This window comes from Alternaria conjuncta (assembly GCF_024043145.1).
Source record: "Alternaria conjuncta strain BMP 0040 chromosome Unknown scaffold_6, whole genome shotgun sequence".
NCBI classification, from domain to species: Eukaryota; Fungi; Ascomycota; class Dothideomycetes; order Pleosporales; family Pleosporaceae; genus Alternaria; species Alternaria conjuncta.
In genome coordinates, this window is record NW_026250095.1 from 1,841,539 (window position 1) to 1,860,195 (window position 18,657).

General features: G+C 52.8%; 7 protein-coding genes across 7 annotated transcripts; 5 read left to right on the forward strand and 2 right to left on the reverse strand.

Annotated features, from left to right (window-relative positions):
- On the reverse strand, positions 1-998 carry J4E85_005027 (uncharacterized protein; the record flags this gene model as incomplete). Its single annotated transcript, XM_051469277.1, has 2 exons — positions 1-504; positions 672-998. 2 exons carry the CDS (start codon positions 996-998, stop codon positions 1-3), a joined length of 831 nt encoding a protein of 276 aa, XP_051327492.1.
- Positions 999-1,455: 457 nt separating this feature from the next.
- J4E85_005028 (uncharacterized protein) lies at positions 1,456-4,204 on the forward strand (the record flags this gene model as incomplete). Its single annotated transcript, XM_051469278.1, has 6 exons — positions 1,456-1,484; positions 1,538-1,621; positions 1,669-1,795; positions 1,844-2,012; positions 2,061-2,663; positions 2,709-4,204. 6 exons carry the CDS (start codon positions 1,456-1,458, stop codon positions 4,202-4,204), a joined length of 2,508 nt encoding a protein of 835 aa, XP_051327493.1.
- A 729-nt stretch (positions 4,205-4,933) lies between these two features.
- J4E85_005029 (uncharacterized protein) lies at positions 4,934-6,122 on the forward strand (the record flags this gene model as incomplete). The annotated part of the gene is made up of 3 exons (XM_051469279.1): positions 4,934-4,995; positions 5,084-5,582; positions 5,637-6,122. 3 exons carry the CDS (start codon positions 4,934-4,936, stop codon positions 6,120-6,122), a joined length of 1,047 nt encoding a protein of 348 aa, XP_051327494.1.
- Positions 6,123-7,969: 1,847 nt separating this feature from the next.
- Positions 7,970-9,523, forward strand: J4E85_005030 (uncharacterized protein; the record flags this gene model as incomplete). Its single annotated transcript, XM_051469280.1, has 1 exon — positions 7,970-9,523. The coding sequence occupies one exon, from the start codon at positions 7,970-7,972 to the stop codon at positions 9,521-9,523; it is 1,554 nt and encodes a 517-aa protein (XP_051327495.1).
- A 396-nt stretch (positions 9,524-9,919) lies between these two features.
- J4E85_005031 (uncharacterized protein) lies at positions 9,920-11,370 on the forward strand (the record flags this gene model as incomplete). Its single annotated transcript, XM_051469281.1, has 3 exons — positions 9,920-9,997; positions 10,052-10,317; positions 10,455-11,370. 3 exons carry the CDS (start codon positions 9,920-9,922, stop codon positions 11,368-11,370), a joined length of 1,260 nt encoding a protein of 419 aa, XP_051327496.1.
- A 982-nt stretch (positions 11,371-12,352) lies between these two features.
- J4E85_005032 (uncharacterized protein) lies at positions 12,353-13,414 on the forward strand (the record flags this gene model as incomplete). The annotated part of the gene is made up of 4 exons (XM_051469282.1): positions 12,353-12,538; positions 12,634-12,860; positions 12,934-13,213; positions 13,271-13,414. 4 exons carry the CDS (start codon positions 12,353-12,355, stop codon positions 13,412-13,414), a joined length of 837 nt encoding a protein of 278 aa, XP_051327497.1.
- Positions 13,415-13,975: 561 nt separating this feature from the next.
- J4E85_005033 (uncharacterized protein) lies at positions 13,976-15,802 on the reverse strand (the record flags this gene model as incomplete). The annotated part of the gene is made up of 3 exons (XM_051469283.1): positions 13,976-14,569; positions 14,625-15,262; positions 15,319-15,802. 3 exons carry the CDS (start codon positions 15,800-15,802, stop codon positions 13,976-13,978), a joined length of 1,716 nt encoding a protein of 571 aa, XP_051327498.1.
- Between the last annotated feature and the right edge of the window lie 2,855 nt (positions 15,803-18,657).

Consider the following 18,657-nt stretch of genomic DNA (forward strand, 5'->3'; position numbering starts at 1 on the left):
TCAGACACCTCCTCCTCTACCCTTTGTGCGCGCTACCCGGACACTGTGAGGAACAAACTTCAGTGCAGACATGCTAGAAGCCAGACTGTCCATGGAATCGGTCGGCTGATCAGTAGTGGCTGTCTTTGGGGCAGTGATACCTGCTGCATCTTCTCGTGCGAGCCCGCGGCCTCCGAATCCTCCACGCCCGCGAAGCCTGGTGGGGTAGCGACGCGTTTCTCCTTCTTCCTGAGCTTCTTCGTGATCCATCTCCATAGTGTCACAAGTACTTGCGCTGGACTCACCTCTCCGCCTCCTTGGAGAACCAGCAGCGCCATTCGCCGAACTCATTGTCGAGCTTCTTCGTCGGTGAGAGGGTATTAGCATGCTGCTTCGGCGATCGATACCGTCTTTCACAACGATGAAGTCGTATTCGCGAGGGAACTGGTGCTTATCAATGCAGTGGAGGCGGCGCTTCTGTGGCGTGCTGCACATGCGATCGCAGTCAGGTAAAAGACATGCATACTGCGAGCTATCAGCTACAGTGTCTTTGTGAAGGCGCTCGTGCTCCGCATACCTCACCAGTCTGACTCCAAATGGGTGGGCGATCTTGTCAAGAGGAAGGAACCACTCGGGAGATCCGGAAAGGGAAGGAGCAAACACGTGACAAACAAAGTAAGGAAATGACCTACCGTTTTCTCTCCCTGGTCTCGCTTGGCAGCATTGATAGGATCGTGATATTCTGCAATATGCAGATGTAGAAAGTGCTGATCCGGAAAGTTCTTGTGGCATTCGCTGCATCGGTTCATGTGAACTTGCTGATAGTGCACATCGTGGTCTTCAATGGAATTGAACGCAAGCGGTTCGTGCGGAGGCAGTGAGCACTTCATGATGATGGGGTCGTCAGAGACGGCAGATTCGGTATCTAGGTGGACAATCTTGACGTCGACCGATGTCTCACGCGAGTAGGGTGTGCTGTCTGATGACGAGGAATCGCGGTGTGAGCGCTTGATCCCCATTGTATGTTGATTGGGGTTGATTGTGACTGTGACGAGGCGTAGATGAAAGGGGCAGTACCTTTTACCGGGGAGAGTGCCGTCTCGCAGGGCTGTTTCACTTGGGTGTTGGCTGTGCGGTGAAAGAGAGAGGGTTGGTAGCCAGCCAGGCCGGGACGTGGTACCTTAGCTCCGAGACTGCTGCGCCCGCTAGTTCTCGCGACTCATCCACCAACCTCACTTTCTCACACCTCTCACCACGGCCATCGCCTCCGACTCTGACGCCATAGCTCCGCGTCTTGGGCGCTGTTTGCCTCCGAGACCCTCCCGCTCGCTTCTGTCCTTTACGCAGGGCATACCCCTTCACCATAAATGGAGCACGCCAGCCACAACGTCCGCCGCCTGCTCCGTGCCTTCGTCTGACCTGCCCGCCGACCGTGGGGTCACATATGAACGTCGCCGGCTCCTGCACATAGAAGGCATGGCCGCCAACACCGAACAACTCGACAGGTGCGTCATTGCGCCATTCCGGTGATGTCGGCCGGGTGCTAATAAAAGTATAGACGGGCGAAGGCGATCGAGAAGGACCTGTATAAGCGCGCTGATGGCGGCTCTCCGTGCGCCGAGTTAGCTGCGGTGCTGCAAGAGTAGGCATGATTGCCACCTTATACCGGCGACGACTAATGTCCGACAGGTACCGCGCCGCCTGCGAGGCCCTTATCTTCTCCAACTTCGAATACGCATCCGCCCGTGAACTCCAGACGACGCTGTGGAATGCGCATCTGAAGGTTAACACCAAATTCAGGCAGGAACATAAGCTGGTGCGTCACCACGCGAGAAGGACGAGGGGCATCGCTAACATATGGCAGCTCAAGCGATCCAAGGACCATGTTGTCGAGATCCGCAAGTTCCAAAAGACCTATCTGCAGTTTATCAAGGCCAGCCAGCGCTTCTACCGCCAATACATACTGAACCTCGACACTCAGTTCGACGGCATCCCAGAGCTGCGCAAAATCGCCCAGAAATGGAAGGATGATAGTAAGCACGCCCGGTGTGCACCACGCGACTTTGCTGATAAGAGAGCAGCCTCCAAGTCCTCCCCGCGCCAGCGCATCGCCGCGAACCTGAAAACGCAGGTCCTCATCTCTTGCCACCAGACGCTCATCCAACTCGGCGACCTTTCCCGCTACCGCGAAACCGAACTCGTTGAGAAGAACAAGGACCGCAATTGGGGCCCGGCCAAAGGTTACTACGACCTGGCCGCAGAGATATACCCAGATTCCGGACATGCGCCGAATCAACTCGCAGTAATCGCCCGTGAGGATGGCGATCACTTCCGCTGCGTATACCACCTCTATCGCTCGCTGGCAAGCAAAGAGCCGTACCCGTCGGCCAAGGCCAACCTCGCGACCGAGTTCAAGCGCGTCATAACTGCATGGGATAATGGGCAGCTCATCAACAACCACAAGTCAGCCGACGGTAACACCGGTCGGGCTTTGATTGCTTGGTTCATCAGACTGCACAGCAAGCTCTACAAGGGCGAGGAATTCGCGGCGCATGATGAGTTGGAAGGCGAGGTGCTCAGCCACTTGGCTATCGAGCTCAAAGAGCGCCCGTTGGACTCCATCTTGACTAAAATCATCCTCATTAACATGTCAGCGGAATACTTTGCGACGGTGCAGTTGCAGAGTAAGTTGTCCACTCTTCACAAGCTAACTTCGCTAACCATAACAGGCGAGAACCCACCCCCGAACATTATGCGCACCTATTTCTACTACCTTCGTCTGAACGTCAAGACCTTCTTCATCCTACTACAAGTCCTGCAGCCGGAGTTGGACCGTCTCTCCGAGGGCAACGATGTGAAGCACCAGAATGGCGACCGCGCGGCCCACCTATCCGACAAGATTACAGCCGTGGCACGCCGCATCCTCCCAGGACTTCGTCTATACAGCACCTGGTTCACGCGCTACTGGAAGGTACTCAACGCCAACATCGCCGATACCTTGAATCCTGTCGACGTCCAAGAGCTCTGGAAAGCCTACGCCGCTACCTTATCTCTTTTGGCCTCGAGCTTTCCCGTCGACCAACTTCCCCAAGAAGACTACATGTTGGAGGAGGATACGGATACGATTGGTTTTGAGCCGCTCATTTCCCCGGATACAATGAAGCTCTGGTATAAGGGAGATGTAATGAAGCAGAAGTGGACTGAGCTGGAGCGCAACCACCCCAACGTCGAGATGCTCATGCGAGTTAAGGATTTGCTGATCGATGGTCTGCTCCTCACACAGATTGATGATGCACCACTGGACTTGGCGGGCCCGCGATTTATATACCGAGAAGAAGGATTACCATCGGAGCTTCTGGCGAGCCCAACGACTCGGCCTGATGGATCTCCTGTTCTTTCAGTTCAGGCTACCGACATACCTCTGTTCAAACACACAGAGGCGCCTATTCCAGACGACCAGAAGTCACACTCCGTTGCGGCAGCGTCAGAATCTGCATCCACTACGCTTGCTAAGGACAATGCGATGCGCAACATGGTGGACGACCTAGTAGGCGACGAGACCGGACTGGACCCTTTAGTTGAAGAAGATGAGAATATCCCACCTACGCCACCAGAGCAGACATTTGATGACACGGCCGTTGTCAACGACAACACGTTTGTGCCGGGGGCATTGTCGATCAACGACTTGGTCAACTCGGTGAGGAACTACAAGCCCTTGTCTCCTGCCCCCATGCCTGCAATGCTCTCCACGCCGATGGGTAGGTCGGGTTCTACGTCTTCCATCCGTCAGCCACCGAACCTACCTTCTGTGCCAGATGGTCAGTGGAACTCCAACTCCATCTGGAATCGCACGCCCGGTCCGGCGTCTCCCTCTATGCTAAATACCAACGGTCTTGGCAACGATCTCCGTCGCCCTTCAATGAATGATAAACCCCGGATGTCTGGTCATGTGCGAGGGGATTCAGCAAATTCGCTTCTGAGTGTCGAGGCTGGTACTCCTACTGCTACTAGAGCTCCCAGTGGTATCGGCAGTGGCGCTGCATGGGGAAATCATGTCAGCAGTCCCTCGAACTGGGGATCGTCATATGGCAACGACTTGAACAACAACCACCAGTATGGATACGCGAATGGAGCAAACATGGCGAGTCCGCTTCTGTTCAGCTCGTACCGGGGCAATGCCGAGAGCTCCTGGGGGCGCACTCCTCCCAACGGCCAAGGTGGCTGATCCAACGCCAGCGCAGCCGTAGCAGGCTGCTCAATGCTGTCTTATCATCAGTCGTTACCGTCGCTAGACATACGGTTCGCCAGACTACCAACCTGGTTACTACAAGACTGTCGTGTCGGAGTTGAAGAGCTCCGTTGGATGGGTTACGAGCGAACTCTCCAACCAAGTGAGCGTGGGTGCTCTTCCGCATGCGGCATGTGTGCTCCCATCATGCTTCGCTTGCATGCCATGACTTGTCCAGAGCACCATCGAAGATCAAGGGAAGGTAGTTAGATGGGGCGATTTGCTTTACAGACTGAAATTATTGCGTTATTGCATGGGTTGGTCCCGCGGACCAGCCAGGCTATGGTCCGACTTGAGAAATGGCTCGTCTTCCAGATGACCAAAGGCTTTGAGCTTCTGGGTCGGAGGTGAGTCGAGGCTCAACGTTTTATGCCTAGTCTGGCAGATCTACTTGACTTTATAGATTTAACAAGGAGTTATGCGTATGACCACAGGCCTCATAGTTGCCGTGATTTTAAGCCATGTTTCTACAGGATGCTTTCCTCCTATGCACGACAAGATGCTCCACCCGGCTGCACTTACCTTGCTCGATTCGGAACTTTACGTGTCGGTGCAATTGTTAGCGCGGAGCTTGCTGCCCCTCGTTGTCCGAAACCCTGCCCCACATTCAGCACTTTCACTCCATTACGACACCAACAACGTCTTTTACCACACACAACAAACACAATGCCTGGAAACTACGAACTATTCTGCCTCGAGAACCCGCTTCTGGACATCCAGGGTGTCGGGTAAGTCTATCGTCCTTTAGCTAGAGTCGCAATGCTCTGCAGCAAGTGCGGAGGAGCACCAGAGTGAGCTTTTGCTGACAGCTAGCAGTGACCAGGCTCTTCTCGACAAGTATGGCTTGAAGGCCAACGATGCGATCCTCGCCGACCCCGAGAAGCACATGGGCCTGTACGAGGACCTTCTCCAGAACTACAACGCCGTCCTGATCGCTGGTGGTGCCGCCCAGAACACTGCCCGCGGTGCGGCTTACATCCTCGAGCCCAACTCGGTCGTATACGTTGGCTGCATCGGCAAGGACAAGTACGGCGAGACTCTCGAGAAGATCTCAGCCGATGCTGGTGTCAAGACCGAGTACCTCTACGATGAGAAGACTCCCACTGGTCGCTGCGGTGTTGTCATCACCGGCCACAACCGCTCCATGTGCACCGACCTCGCTGCTGCCAACAACTACAAGATCGACCACTTGAAGGAGGAGCGCATCTGGAAGCAGGTCGAGAACGCCAAGGTCTACTACGTTGGTGGCTTCCACTTGACCGTCTGCGTACCAGCCGTCAAGGCCCTGGCTGAGCACGCTGCTGCCAAGGACAAGGTATGAAGACCATGGGTGTGTTGAGAAAAGATCAATGTGCTAACAGCTTTCTAGCAATTCATCCTCAACCTTTCCGCGCCCTTCATCTCGCAATTCTTCAAGGATCCTCTCAACGAGGTCCTCCCTTACGTCGACATCGTCATCGGCAACGAGACCGAGGCCGCCGCATTCGCCGAGGCACAGGGCTGGGAGACCAAGGACGTCAAGGAGATCGCTAAGAAGCTGGCCAACACACCCAAGCAGAACAGCAAGCGACCTAGGACTGTTGTCTTCACTCAAGGCACTGACCCTACCATCGCCGTAACCGCAAAGGAGGGCGGTGACGCTGACGTTAAGGAGTTCTCCGTACACGCCATCAAGGAGGAGCAGATCAACGACACCAACGGTGCCGGTGACGCGTTCGCCGGTGGTTTCGTCGCTGGCATCGTCCAGGGCAAGCCGCTCGACAAGGCCATCGACATGGGTCAATGGCTTGCCAAGCTCAGCATCCAGGAGCTGGGCCCTTCATACCCCCAGCCCAAGCAAACTTACAGCAGCTAAGCGTCTTCACACTGAGTGAGCGCTGAAGCTCGTGTATTTCAACAATCTACGAGGGCATGCCATCGTGAGCAGGTTCGTGCTTGCCGTACCTAGCGACTGCCATCGGATGCGCGCAGCTAGGTATAGGCTTCGTCGAGGCATCTTGCCAAGGAGGTGTTTCTGGCGTAAGACAAAAAAGTAGAATCTGGCCTTTCAACAGCCGGAGATAGATACCCTCAGCTTTGATGCTGCTAAATGAATGAACAAATGAACAAATCAAGACAGACACATATTTCTTTAGTCATCGATGTTGCGCTCACGACAAGGGGCTTTATTTTAATAATGCTAAACATGGAAGAGGAAGCGTGCAATCGCATGGGAAGTATGACCTTGAGGAGATCGCTGTCATAATATAGATCCTAAAAAAGCCTTGTCAAAGCAACAGACAATGTTGATTATTCTCTAAGCTATGACGAAGAAGTGTAAGTCTACCCCACGAGCAAAAAAAGGGCGGAGCCTCTCTCCATGTTAAGGGGCCTCGAAATGCGACGACAAAAAAAAAGAAGTTGTGATATGCCCACTACCCGAATCTAGAGAATTGTTAGAGGGGGAATTCGAAGTGTGGAACTTATGGGTTGAAGCTTACCGAACGAGTGATCTTCGCATTACAAGTGCGACGCCTTACCGCTTGCTATTGGAAGTTGTTAGGACATGTTTCATGCAGTTGGATGAACAGTCGAACTTACGCCAAGCGGGCCTGTTACAACAGGATTGATGGCAAAAAGTCCAAAGGGTAACACTATGTTCTTGGGCAATGGCGTGAATTTTGAAGATTTGGTGGGCAATGGTGGGCCAAGAGGGGTAGACTGGCCGAGTCCGCAGCCAGTGCGGGGCAGGAATGACACCACGCTTCAATGCATTGATGAGGGTGCTTAGTGGGGCTGTACTATTTATTGGTTTCAGCTGGGTTGGTTGCGCTTCGTCAACTGGTGGTAAGAGTGTAGGTACATCACTGAGATAAGGGGAGAAAGTGAAGCGCTCAGTCCGTGATCCTCGATTTCGAATACATATCGAAGAGGTTCCGCTCAAGCTTGGGTAGCTGTGGCTACCTGATTGCTACCAACAGGACCAGCGGTGGCTTCATCGGTTACGGTCGTGGCTTACCAGGTGTCTTGAATTACAATAATTCTGGAGAGATGTATGATGCACCTTGACTGAGTATTGCTGGTATTGGAAGTTGTTGCTTGCTGGCGTGCGCCCTGACTATTTGCACGTCTTGCTACATATTGGGATTCAATTGGGCTTACTTGTGGAACGAATATTTTTAGAGATATGGCGGAAACCTTTAGGCGTGATTGCCAAATACCAAAGAGCCTATTTCGAACTCTGAGATCGTTGATCGTGCGCAAACGATTCCAAGGTTGTGTCAAATGGATGGCACTGCTGCAAATGTGACTCGGCGCACGTACCTAGGTACTTAACAAGCGGGTTCAGAACATCCATGGGTGGCCTGGAGATTCGGTATGTAGCATCCACGATATTAGGCGGCAGCCTCTATCACCCATCCTATAGTTGTTGGGAGAGCAATCGCAACAATGCTGATTCACCAACTACCCCGTGGGTTATTAGTTTCGTGGCGAAGGCTGATCATTCAAGGTTAGCCTCACCTTTGTCCCGTAGTTCGAGCGTAAGCTCCGACCACCGCTACATCACCGCCGCTGTAAAGGCAACACGTAGACCAACTTTCACCCCACACCACATTTCCACACTACAGTCCTTTCCGATATAAACCTCTGTCGCAGAATCTGGGATCTATTCACACACAACTCAAAACCTCAATCTAGAATCAGACAAGCCGGATACCTAAGATGGCGGACAGCGGCGTGGATATCGCATCCCTCACAGCCGACCAGCAAGCCGCACTCCAGCAATACACCGCCGTTACCGATCAAGCGACGTCCGACGCGATACCAATTCTCCAGCGCGCGCAATGGAATGTCAACATAGCAGTAACCCGCTTCTTCGACGGCGAACCGACCGAAGACCCAGTCGCTGCCGCCGCCGCTCAGTTACCACCGCCCCAAGACATCCGCCGACAAGAGACACTGTTGAATGGTTTTGCTTCACCACGATCCTCAACAAGTAGTGGGAGGAGAATCAGGATAGAGCCTGCGCCGAGGGTGGTCCCGCAGCCAGAAAGCCAGGTCACCACACAAGTTCCGCTGGTGCTTGCGATATTCTTTGCGCCATTCTCGCTCGTGTACTCGTTATTCGCGAAGTCTTTCCGACTATTAGGCTGGTTATTCCCCTTCCTACCCCGCGCATGGGGGAGGGTGACGGCTAGCAATATCAACACACCCGCCTCTCAACGCAGCGCAAGCGGACGCCGACCTTTGAACCCACGAGATACAGCGGCGCGGTTCATCCGCGAGTTTGAGGAGGAATATGGGAGCCACACCCTGCCGTTCTTCGAGAGCGGATACGCGCAAGCCTTCGATCTGGCCAAGAAGAACCTACAATTCCTGATGGTCGTGCTGGTCAGTCCCGAGCACGATGAGACGTCTTCTTTCATAAAGGACACACTTCTCGCACCAGAGGTCGTGGAGTTTGTACGGAACCCCGAGAACAATATAATACTGTGGGCGGGCAATGTGCAAGATTCGGAGGCATACCAGGTTTCTGCTGCGCTATCGTGCACGAAGTTTCCTTTTACTGGCCTTATCGTACACACACCGCAAGTGTCGTCGACAGCTATGGGCATCGCGGCGCGCGTAGCCGGTCCTACAACTCCACAGCAGTACATCGCAAAGCTAAGACAGGCGATGCAGCAACACACAGAGCCGCTGAATCGCGTACGCAGTCAGCGCGCTGAACAGCAGGCGACAAGGAATATCCGAGAACAACAGAATAGCGCATATGAACGCTCACTTGCAGCGGACCGAGAAAAGGCGCGCAAGAAGAAGGAGGAAGCGGAGCGGAAAGCCCGAGAAGAAAAGGAAGCACTTGAGCGCGAACAAGCCATTGAACGATACGCACAAAACCTCGCCCAATGGCGCAAATGGCGCGCCGCATCAATTCGCTCTGAGCCCAGTCCCGAGGAAAAGGACATCGTACGCATCAGTCTTCGCATGCCTAATGCCGAGCGTGTGGTCCGCAAATTCGCCGCGGATGCTCATATCGAGGAACTCTACGCGTTCGTGGAATGCTACGATATCCTGCAGTCTGGAGAAGCCGCACAGGAGAAGGTCGAAGAGCCAAAGGACTTTGAGCATGAGTACAAGTTCCAGCTGGTCAGTCCTATGCCGCGCGAGGTGTACGAACTCAAGACTGGTGGCACGATCAAGGAGCGCATTGGACGAAGTGGTAATCTGATCGTTGAGCGGACGGACCTTGAGGATGAAGAAGACGAGGATGAGGAGTAATCGCATGAATATAGTCATTGCGCTGGCGTTACGCATTTCTGCTCGACTTAGCGTGGGACTTGGACATCCACTGAGGTTTTTGATATGATAGATACGTTGGTTACGAATGTGAGAATGTATGTACGGCCAAACACGTACATCTCTACTATATGCAGTTCTATTTTTGTCCTTTTGAGCCAGATTGCCCTATAAGTATTTGCAAGACGATGAACACAGCCACAACTGTGCTTCGAGTGCTTGTATCGGGTAGGCTACGGCTGTCTCGGGTGCACGGGCCATATCTTAGTGCCGCTCCCGGTTTCGTCGACGGGTGACGCATCACAAGCGTAGATCGTTCAATCTGCCCATCGCGTTCCTCCAGACAAGCCTCCGATATGATCGCATCAACAACATAACATGGACAGAGCTAAGACTCGCAAGCCTCATAAGAAGTCGCGAAACGGCTGCTTACCGTGCAAAGGCCGACATGTCAAAGTGCGCCTTCCCATTCGAGTTACGAATTCTACTTGCGACTAACAAACTTCAAAGTGCGATGAACAGAGGCCCAACTGCGCAAACTGCGTGAAGCAAGGCACGGTGTGTGAATACCGACCTTCCACCAACCGCGAGAGTCGCGAGGCGTCCCACGTATCGCCTTTGCCGGCTGGAACACCAGCTTTTACGCCGTCATCCACAGATGGTCATGCCAATGCTCTTGATCAGCAACCATTACCAGAGTTTGGAACTATCGATCTTAATGGCGCATCCAGCCGGCCTGATCTGACACTGAATATACCCCAACTACGGTTGCTCCAGTACGTCCTTTCAATTCGATCTTGACGCTTTGAGAGTGTCTCACTCTACCTCCAAGACCGGTCATAACTTTCAGTCACCAGAACATATTCACTGCTTACGGAAAAGATCAAGAAATTTGAACTGACTCCGTCCGCAGTCACTATACTAATGTCACCGCCAAAACCCTCGCAGCGAATAATACTGATGCTGAGGATGTGTGCTCGACCTTTCTGATACAGACAGCTTTCGATCATCCCTACCTTCTTCAGGCAGCTCTTGCTCTCAGCGCGCTACACCTGAGTCGGACTTCAGCTCCAGAAGAGGCTCCGCAATACTCGTACCAGGCCGAGAAGTACCATGACGCAGCTCTACTCAGTTTCCAAACATCGGTTCGCGACATCGATCATTCGAACTTCAAAGCGGTCCTTCTGTTTGCCGGAGTCCTATTCCCACACGCATGTGTAGCTTCAGTTGCAGCTCACTCGGATATGGAGCACGCGTTCGACAGCGTGCTTTCTAATCTGGTTTTGACCCGGAGGATACGGCCCATGGTGACTGGCTTTTACACGGAAATGAAGGCGAGCGAGTTGGGCCGCATGATTCCGGACGACGTCAAAGATATTGATTGGATGACAGAAGAACAACCACCCAATACTGAACTTGTGCAACTGCGTAAGTTCTCGGAGGTCGTCCATCATGTCTATCCTCCCGATATCGTGGATGCATATGGCTTTGCCTGCCATATCCTCGAACTGGTCTTCCAGGTCGCGGAAAAGTCTGATAAGCCGCCTTCCGACGCGTTGCTGAAGATTTGGATCCACCTCATCTCAAATCGCTATATCGAACTTCTATCGGAGAAGCAGCCGGGATCTCTAATCATCTTTGCACATTACGCGGTCATGATGCACAGAGCGGCAGCGAGTTATTGGTATCTGGAGGGGCTCGCAGAGCAGATACTCAAGATCGCGGATCACATGGTCCCTAGCGAGTGGAAGCAGTGGCTTCAGTGGCCCAAGGAGCAGATACGAGGTGGCTCTGTTCCGCCGACACCATATTCTGGACATGCGACATGAAGCCTTGGAACTTTTCTTGGCATTCGACATTTTTATCATTGTGCGCCGAGCTGTGTACGCTCCCGACCTGCTGCAAAAGGCGAGATGTTCCTCCATGGAACAAATCCTCCGACGCAGGCTATGCTGCCCGTTGCGGAGACGCGGAGGTTGCAAACATGCCTGACTACCGCCAGCTTGCGTACAGCTATTGCATCGAAACAACATCCCTACGCCAAATCAGTATTGATTATTCCTTCTACCAGACTGCTTTGGGATATGCTTGCGAAGAATGTGTGGCTGGCTTGACGAAGTCTTATGTCGTAAGTGGAATCAGGCTAGGCTCGAGTATCCGCATGTTGACTGATCAGGTAGACTGCCTTTACATGACTTGGCTGGTCAGCGTAGAACACGACCATTCGAAGCGATGATAGTTATCAGGGGGAGGCTGTGCGAAACGTGCGAAGCAGCCGACTTATCTACTTGCACGCACCACGTCAAGATTTACGACGTATTCTGGAAGAGACACTGAAGACTTCCTCCTGCTACCCCGTGTTTGACACCACTACACGCGAGGAACTAATGTAGGATGTTCGAGGAAAGAACAAAAAGAGTGGAGCTCAGTATTCTGGCAGCAATGCGATTGGCGCGTCGTATCTGTACGCGCTAGTCGTATGCACGGGCCCTTCTCCTTCTCTATCCGGGATATGTACGCATTCCAACAGAAGGCGGGAACGTTGCTCGGGCAATCTATGTACGGGTCCAGGGAATCTAGATATGGGATACGCTAGGTGGGCTGTGCCCCGCGGTAATTCATGGCGAGTTCTATACATAAATACATTGCTATACTCTACTCCATCAGCCAACCTCAGTCCACATACCAACAGTTCAACAGTGTACTGCCACAAACACTTCTCACTTCCTCAAACACATTAGCATAACTGCTTCATCTGGAATTGCAGTACCTCACAGGCTCCTGCCTCATACCTCCAACCTCCCACCCAAGATGTCGACACCGGGACCAGTAGACGACTCAAACGCGATACCAGAATATGTCCTCTGGCCGTACACACCCACGATCGCGGCCGGTGCCATTACCGCCGTGATCATGTTCATACTGTTCTTCATCCACACATACCGCCTTGTCAAGAACAGGACATGGTTCTGCATACCCTTCGTCATCGGAGCTCTGGTACGTATTCAATCCCTCTCCAACCCTCCAGCCCTCCAGCTTCTGGTTACAAAAGCTGCTTAACCCAAGAAAACACATGCTAACACCCACTCCAGTGCGAAGCCATAGGCTACTCCGCCCGAGCCGCAGCCCACAACGACACCGAGAACAAAACCCCGTACATCATCCAATCCACGCTCATCCTCCTCGCACCCATCCTCTTCGCAGCGTCCATCTACATGATCCTCGGTCGTCTCATCCGCCGCACAGACTCTGCTGAGTACTCATTGATCAGAGTGAACTGGTTGACCAAGCTCTTCGTTGGCGGCGATGTTCTCTGCTTGTACGTCCCCCCCCCCCCTAAAAAAACACAACACAACTCCCAAGAATCCATCATGCTAACATGGGTATTACAGTATGATCCAAGGCGGTGGCGCCGGCATGCTCGTATCCGCCTCCGACGCCGCGGGCTTCAAACGCGGCGAAAACATCATCCTCGGCGGCCTCATTCTCCAAATCCTCATCTTCGGCTTCTTCGTCGTCGTAGCGGGTATCTGGCACGTGAGACTCCAAAAGGGACCTACGGCTGCGTCGGCAGATATCCCGTGGGAGAAGTTGATCTGGTTTTTGTATGCGGCTAGTGTGTGCATTACTATTCGTAACCTTTGTAGGGTTATTGAGTATGCGATGGGCAAGGTATGTTTGGTCCTTTCGATTGGTGTTTGTTGAGTGATTGCTAATGGATGGATACAGGATGGTTACCTGCTGTCGCACGAGTGGCCGATTTATGTTTACGATTTCTTGCCTATGATGATTACGCTTATTGTGTGTGTTTGGTGGTACGACCCGAACATTAAGCCGGCTCGCAAGGGAGATATTGAGTTCGCTCGCCGATAGATAGGCTTGGGATTGGTTTTTGTCAACGGCAGCATATTACAGCGTGAGGCTGGGAGGGCATGGTTCTACCGGGTCTGTCAATTTGACGACCAGAGCGGGAGCTTTATTATTGGCAAGCCGCGTGTTGTTTTCTTTGTGTAGCGTTTATGTTGATGCTTTGGAGTTCCGTGGGGAAGAGCGATTAGCGAAATAGGTTTATGGAATTCTTATTTGGATTTAAGTGTAGATACCTAGCATAGCACATAAAGGCCTTATTTATCTGACTCTGTAGCGAGTACATCGCTCATATTATCAACTTTGTATTAAGTACGGATCTCTTCAAGATCATCATCCCACCTTAAGCACGGGGAAATTTGAACAGGTCTACGGTCTACACGAAGACAGCAACATGCAGACTCGGTGACCCAACGTCAATGTGTGCTCTAGGGTGTTCACTTATCTCCTCGGGCGAGATTGTTCACTTTCGCTTTTATTATTAACACGGATCTACACATGTCCTACGTCTACCTCTGAATCTCCCTCTCTTCGTGGTTCCTCTCTAGGCCAACCCTTCCAAGCAGGCTACTCCTGCCTCTCCCTCGCATCATCAATCGCCTTGTCCCAATTATAAAACTTCATATAAATACCCTCCGATATCGTAATGCAGCTCGAGCCCACCGCACACCCAGTCCAAAGCCCCACCAACTTCATATCCTGCTTGAAACAAAGGAAAAGCGCCAACGGCACCGCAATAACATAGTACACAAAGAGATTGCACCAGCCGCCGATATTCTGTTTACCCAGTCCGCGGAGCAAGGCGTTTACGAGTGCGGTTGTGGAATCGGCGAATTGGAACGCAGCGAGTAGGGGCAGTACCGTGGCGACTATGCTGACGACTTCCGGGTCGCTGGTGAAGGCTTTGGGGAGGACGTTTCGACAGGCGGTTAGGAAGGCGAAGTCGATGAGGCCGATGGCGAGGAAGGTTAGGATGTACGTTTTTGTGGCGGTGCGGGCGGCGGAGAGGGAGCCGGCGCCGATTAAGTTGCCCAGGCGGGTTGAGACGGCTACGCCGACGGAGAAGGGGACGTGGTAGATGGCTACTGCTAGTGTCATGACGATTGACTGCGCTGCTAGGTGAGCTGTGGAAAGATAACTTGTCGAAAAGGTAAGAATGTCCTACAAGAGGATTAGCGTGTGTTCCATATCCGAAGATTCAGTGCATGAAACTTACAAAAGCCAGCCACTCGGTCTCAACCATGACGATGCCTGGGATTGCGAGTTTGGCCATTGGCCCCCAATGGGTGAACGCATCCTTCGTGAAGCCGCCCCAGCATTCCAGCGAAGACGGGTTAACGAAGTATACGTAAATCCAGAGCAGTAATGGTAGGAGGCTGTTGGAGATGACAGTCGCAAGAGCGGCACCCGTGAGATCCCAATCCAAGACAAAGACGAAGATATAGTTCAGAGCTATATTGATAGGCGTCGCAATGAGCAAGACAAAGAGCGAAGCGTTGAACAGGCCTTGGGCTTGCGTGAATCGCTTGCCAGCTTCGAAGATGGCGTATCCTGGTGCTCCTGCGAGGAGTAACGAGAGGTAGTATCCAGCGAGATGCGCAATCGCCTTCTCGGGAACCAGGGCAGCCAAAATCCAACCTGAACACAGCCAGATTGCTCCGATGGGGATGGTCACAGCTAACATGAAGAGGATCATGCGTTGAAGGTGGAGTCCTACCATGGTCTTCTTCCCGGAACCATAAGCTTGCGCACAGAGAGTGTCTAATGATGTGGCCAGTCCTTCGTAGATTGCTAGTCCGGTGATGTTGGCTGTCATTGTGGCAAGAGAGACCGCACCAAGCTCATCCGTTCCGACTATACACAATAAAAGTCAGCTCGCATCTAATGGGATCTGTATTACGAAGACTTACTATGCCCTACGACGAATATCGTCACCAAACTGAATGAGTACTGCAGCAGGTACGTCCCCATCAACGGAACGCTGTACTTCAGCAGCAACTTGGCTTCCTGCCCCGCCGTGGTCCCCAGCTCTTCTGTCGTCCCATCTCCGCCTAGCAGACTCTCAATCTCAGAGGGATCCGGAATTGCGCCATATTGATTCTGCTTCGCCGCGTTTTCGTGCGCCCTAAGTAAGCCGACGCGCTCAGCCGTGCTCGTCGAGAACCTGCGCGCCTCGGGAGCGTCCATTGTGTTATAGGTAACGCCGCCACCAGATGTAAAAGGGAACGGAACAAAACCCAGTGCTAAAGACGAGATGTCATAGTCGTACTCCAAGTGCGTGACCTCGATGTGCTGGACTTTGTCCTGGTGTTTCGCTCTCACAGTCGTCGGCTCGGGCAGCCAAAGTGGGGCTAGGAGCTGGGCCTCTGCCGTCAATGGCGCATCTCGGCGCATGGCGATATCGGGCAGCTTGCAGCGAAGCAGTAAAGCGTCGGACGACTAACGAGGGGCGGGCATAGTCTTGCCTGTGCCGTGTGGAGTTTGAGTGCGACAGGTGCCCGGATGCGGGAATGTTTGTCCAGAGTCTGCAGCTTTTCACGAGGTTTTTGTGGTGCGAGATGGGCACTGTCGTGGGCTCATTTCCCGCGCTGGGCTGGCACCAGGGTCTCCGCTGCTCTCGTTGCCATGTTTACTGCGAGCTGTGCCTGCACCGACCATTCGCAACGGCGGGCCGCGAGACATAGTCTGGTAAGAGCGAGGCGTTGGGGTGCGTGGCGATGATCGTACCATCGTAACGCCCTTCGGAAGGAATCCCATTGGCGCGCACTGGTTCGTGATTCTATCATCTCCGAACCTCCCGGTTCGCGCTACTGTCGAGCACGTATGCTGGATTACCTCACCGAGCATTTCCATTCAAGCGCAAACTGTACTGAAGACGGGGAGGACGATTCGACTAGATGCTGTCTATCGCAGCGGGAGCATGCGCGAGGCGAGAATTGCGAAGTTTGGCTGACCTGCGTGTAGCTTTTCATCATCTCAGAAGAGAACTATCCTCAGTCAGCATAATGTCGACTATTCTTTGCTCATAAATGATATCAACAGCTCTGATTGTTTCCTACGTCACATACATCGGAGCTGCACTATCGTCGTGCAGATGCGTTGTCGAGCATGAAATGGAGCTCAAGGTCTCATACTGCGTTGACAAGAACGAAGGAAGAGACTTGATGTACCTGTACTACAGACCCAGACTGGACGTCAGTGTAGCGTCGCCATGACGGCTGAGGCCTGACACAAGGCAGAGCGAGCCACAACCATGTTAGTCTCGACACGGGTGAGCGACCATGCCCAGGAAAGCCGTCTTGCACTCTACACCCAACTTGACAAGTATCAAGAAAATCGACTCGAGTCCAGGCTGCAGTATTCGTACCCGCTGCTTTCATTAACATCTACCACATCTTCCGCATTCTCTCCACTGTGTCGTTGGCGCGTTGCGTATTCGCGGGTTTCCAGACTGCGGTTCATGTAATCTGATAATCGGATCTGATCAAGAGTCTACCGCGAGTTCAATCACTTCCTACATTACTAGTACCATATGTCAGGAGTGACTCTTCATACCCTTATAAGAAGGCAGATTATCTAGTATACCTTCCAGGAAATCCCAAATCTGATACATAAGATTGCCCTGCATACATATGATACGAAGCCAAACCCAGATTCCAGCGAAATGGAAACACTGCAACCACATCTGCATAGCCGCGAGCACGTACATTTGATATATCTCGAGCGGTTGCGTCCTTGTACATATGCTGTCATTGCATACTCTTTCGTAAGAATACTTCAAGTTGAGCGTGGGCTAGCCCGTCTCACCAACCACGTACGAAGTGTTCAGCAATGATTGCTAACACATGACCTCGGGAGACATCGCTCCAGTGTCTTTCATCTACCAAGTACGCCAAGAACGTCTACAGAACAGCAAATCAAACATACCAATTATCAGTCACCGTCTGACATCACATCACATGACCCTTTGAGTCCAACGACATCACCAGGCGACATTCATGTAACCATCGTGACAACCGTAGAATGTAACGCTATTGCGCTCACATTCTCCCGGTGGCACACACACACACCACCCATCTTACATCACCCAAGCACCCATCATCATCTTTATATCCATCATCCCACCCTTATTCCCAGCACCGCTTACCCCATCCATCAGCTCCGAGCGATCCGAGTCTCACTCGCCACAGCCCTACCCAACAAAATCCCATCGTCGAATTTCGCGTGTAGCCCAAAAACCCGCATGTGCCAAACGCGTACGGTACCCTCAATATTCACGACTCAGAAAACCTTCCGCAGCACCCACCCCACGACCTCGCGCAAAGCAAGTAACCCGGCAGTACCCAGCGGGGCTGCACCAAGGCACTTGCTCATCCTTTTTCTCGGCGGCATTCATGGCGGAAAGCAGGGAAGACATTACGTCAGGGAGGTTTTTCGCCCAGTCCGCCGAGAGGAACAAGCGCGGGGTGGGGTGGCGCGCGCAGAGAGGATCGACTAAGCGGTTGTACGTAAGAGGTAAGCCGTCCTTTGTGCTGTGCCGTGTCGCCTCGCGACGAAACGAGACGACATCGTGCGATCGGATGGCGTGTGGGTTCCGCAGTGCGGAATGCACTGTAGGTAGGATGCGATGCGAGTCGGATGAGTATTCCCTGGCGAATCGATGAGGGTATATCCCTATCCTCCATCCTTCCCAACGGAAGGACCGGCAGCGCAAACTTCTTTCACTGCACTCATGGCGTGACTATCTTCCATGCATCTGCATATCGAAGGTTTCTTCCATGGGAGGTTTTCTACTGGTTCGTTGCTAGAAACGACTTCCTTGTACCTATATAGAATAGGTTTAGATGTATCCCGGGGTAATACATTGTACTACAACGCATCCAGCATAACGTGCAAAACGTACGCCTAGGGTAGGCAAGCTGCAAATCCATCTATCAATAAACGCCCGCCCCCCACGAACCTACGAAAACAACGAGGAACGGGCAAAGTGGGCCGAGCGCGCGTCTGCATCTTGCATCAGCATCGGGCGGCGCAACAGTAAAAAGAAAGCGGTTGACAGGACCCCGTTACTGTACATACATACAATACTTCCGGAGTCCCGTACCGTACAAACCTTCACGCGCGCGTTGAGCTGCAATGCATAAGTATAATGTGGAGTTGAGCAGCACTTAGGCCCACCGCACCGCGTGGGAGGAGACGAGACAAAAGGGAAAAAAGGAACATTGATGTTGATCAGAGATGATCGGAGA